This window comes from Morone saxatilis, unplaced genomic scaffold (assembly GCF_004916995.1).
Source record: "Morone saxatilis isolate NCDOM2014 unplaced genomic scaffold, NCSU_SB_2.0 Contig5, whole genome shotgun sequence".
NCBI lineage: Eukaryota > Metazoa > Chordata > Actinopteri > Moronidae > Morone > Morone saxatilis.
In genome coordinates this window covers 1,831,573-1,833,664 of record NW_023340095.1, presented here as the reverse complement: position 1 = coordinate 1,833,664, position 2,092 = coordinate 1,831,573, and the positions used below count along the sequence as shown (strand labels likewise).

General features: G+C 37.8%; 1 protein-coding gene across 1 annotated transcript in view; it reads left to right on the top strand.

Annotated features, from left to right (window-relative positions):
- gtpbp8 (GTP binding protein 8 (putative)) overlaps positions 1-451 on the top strand; it is a gene marked incomplete in the record, with an annotated part of 6,981 nt that extends 6,530 nt beyond the window's left edge. The window contains 1 exon segment of the mRNA XM_035677267.1: positions 237-451. Within this exon segment, the coding sequence (XP_035533160.1) occupies positions 237-327 (91 nt within the window).
- Between the last annotated feature and the right edge of the window lie 1,641 nt (positions 452-2,092).

The following is a 2,092-nucleotide window of genomic DNA, read 5'->3' as shown; positions in this document are numbered from 1 at the left end:
TCTGTGCTCCAGTAACAGTTGAGTAAGCCTCGGTCGACTTTCTTCTTTCCTATACTTAGAAATGCTACATGCTAGGCTGATGTGAAGATTTATGTGATCAGAAAGAACAAACGGACGGGGGCAGATGGTGCCACAGCGCTTTAGATATTGCACTTGGTTATATTGTAATTTTCTTAATTGTGCGGCCCTAATTGCATCCACCCTTTCTTTTGTCCCTCTCTTTCTCTTCGCAACAGCTCCCTCCAGTTCGGGGGAATCTTCCTCCTGAGGTGCTTCATTGCCCACGTAACAGGGAGCATCAGGTTAACGGACACTTCCCAAAGCTGACCAGAGGCCAGCTTAGCATAACTGAGTGGAACTGGGACTTTGCTGAACTCCACATACATCCACATTGCCAGGTCGAGACAGCTGCTTGAGAAACGTTTATTTTCTAATAAAATGTAAAACACGCCTTTGTGGGTTTGGCTGGTTGTCCTTTTTATAGTTACATATTACTTGACTGTTACTCGCCCCAGACCAAAGTCAGCAGAACTATGTGGACAGAGAGACTTGCTTTAAACAGAGTGGAGAGGAAGAAGCTTAATTGTTAGAGTATACAGAATGTGTCGCTCTATTCATTTATCTTTAATATCACAACTAACCATACTGGAACCTTCTGAGAGTTTGATCTGGACAAATCTCAGCTGTCTGTCAGAGGAACTCAAAACATAAATATCAGTTCAATATTAAAATCAAATGCCAGTTCATACAATTTCCTCAACAACGCTGTGACCGTGTTCTACCCCCCTCAGTGTCAGCCTGACAGCCTGAGCCACTGTCCTGGCCTTGGGAATGGTGCCATTCAAACCTCCATCAGAACTTCCACCAGCACCAACAGGATGTGACGTCATTGGTAAGCGGATATTTCCGGATGGATTATCCCGTACAGCGGCAGGAGCTGCACTGGAGGCCCAGTGTGTGGGATTAAGTGGCATCTGCCAGGGTTACATTGCAACCATATCAACACAGCTCAGCCTTCCAAGTGTGTAGTAGAAACCACTGGTTTGTCTGTTCTATAATAATATAATAATAATAATAATAATAATAATAACAATAATAATAATAAAGAATAATGGTAAAACAATAGAAAACTCACATACTTTAAAGCAGCACTGTATATATACACATATATATTTAGATTGTCCTCAATGTTACACACTGGACCTTTAAATGGATGCACTCTGACAGGGTTTCCGACATTGTGTTTTTAACAACCATATCATATTTATCTTAATGGCTTTCACTTTTATTGTTTTATCATATTGTGTAATCACTTACAGTGCAACAGTTATATTATAATTCTTATGAACCAGATAACATGCCCTGAGCTCATCCTGGCATTATTACACCCATCCCATTGTTGAACACTGCTTATACACACATTAGAAACAATGGATATTATAGAGATGAATCAAAATGAGATATTCACTGTCTAAAAACACCTGCATGGTGAACCCACAGAGAGTTATAACAGCAGTCTCCTTCAGCTCTATGGAGGATTTTAGTCTCTTTCAGCTCATTGTTTTTGTTGGGTTTCCTCTCACTCTTCAGCTGCTCTAACATAGACATTTGGTATTTGTATGCATGTATGAAAGTTGTGTATTTGTAAATGCGTACGAGGAATGTGCAGGTATGTGTGACGAGAAGAGACGATATTTATAACTAAATTATGATAAAATATAATAGAAATTTAAAAAAGAAGAAAAAGTGTCAAAAAACATATACACACATACAAGATAGATAAGTAGTAGATAATTTCCACATTGAAATCTATAAAAAGATTCTTGATTAAGAAGCGTTTACTTGAATTGTAAGTGACACTAACTTAGTGTTGTTAGTGTCACTTAAAAAGTACAAATAAAGATAAATTTAAAATTATTAAAGCTACTTGATCAAGAATGTTTTGTTTTTAACCCTCAAAATGAAGTTAGTTGTACTTAATATAAAATTATAAAATTTAAATGAATCGTTCGACATGTGGTTTCAGAAAACCATTTCACAACATACTCAAAGTTCTCACACATCCTGGAAAACCAGGGGCCTCATGTACTAA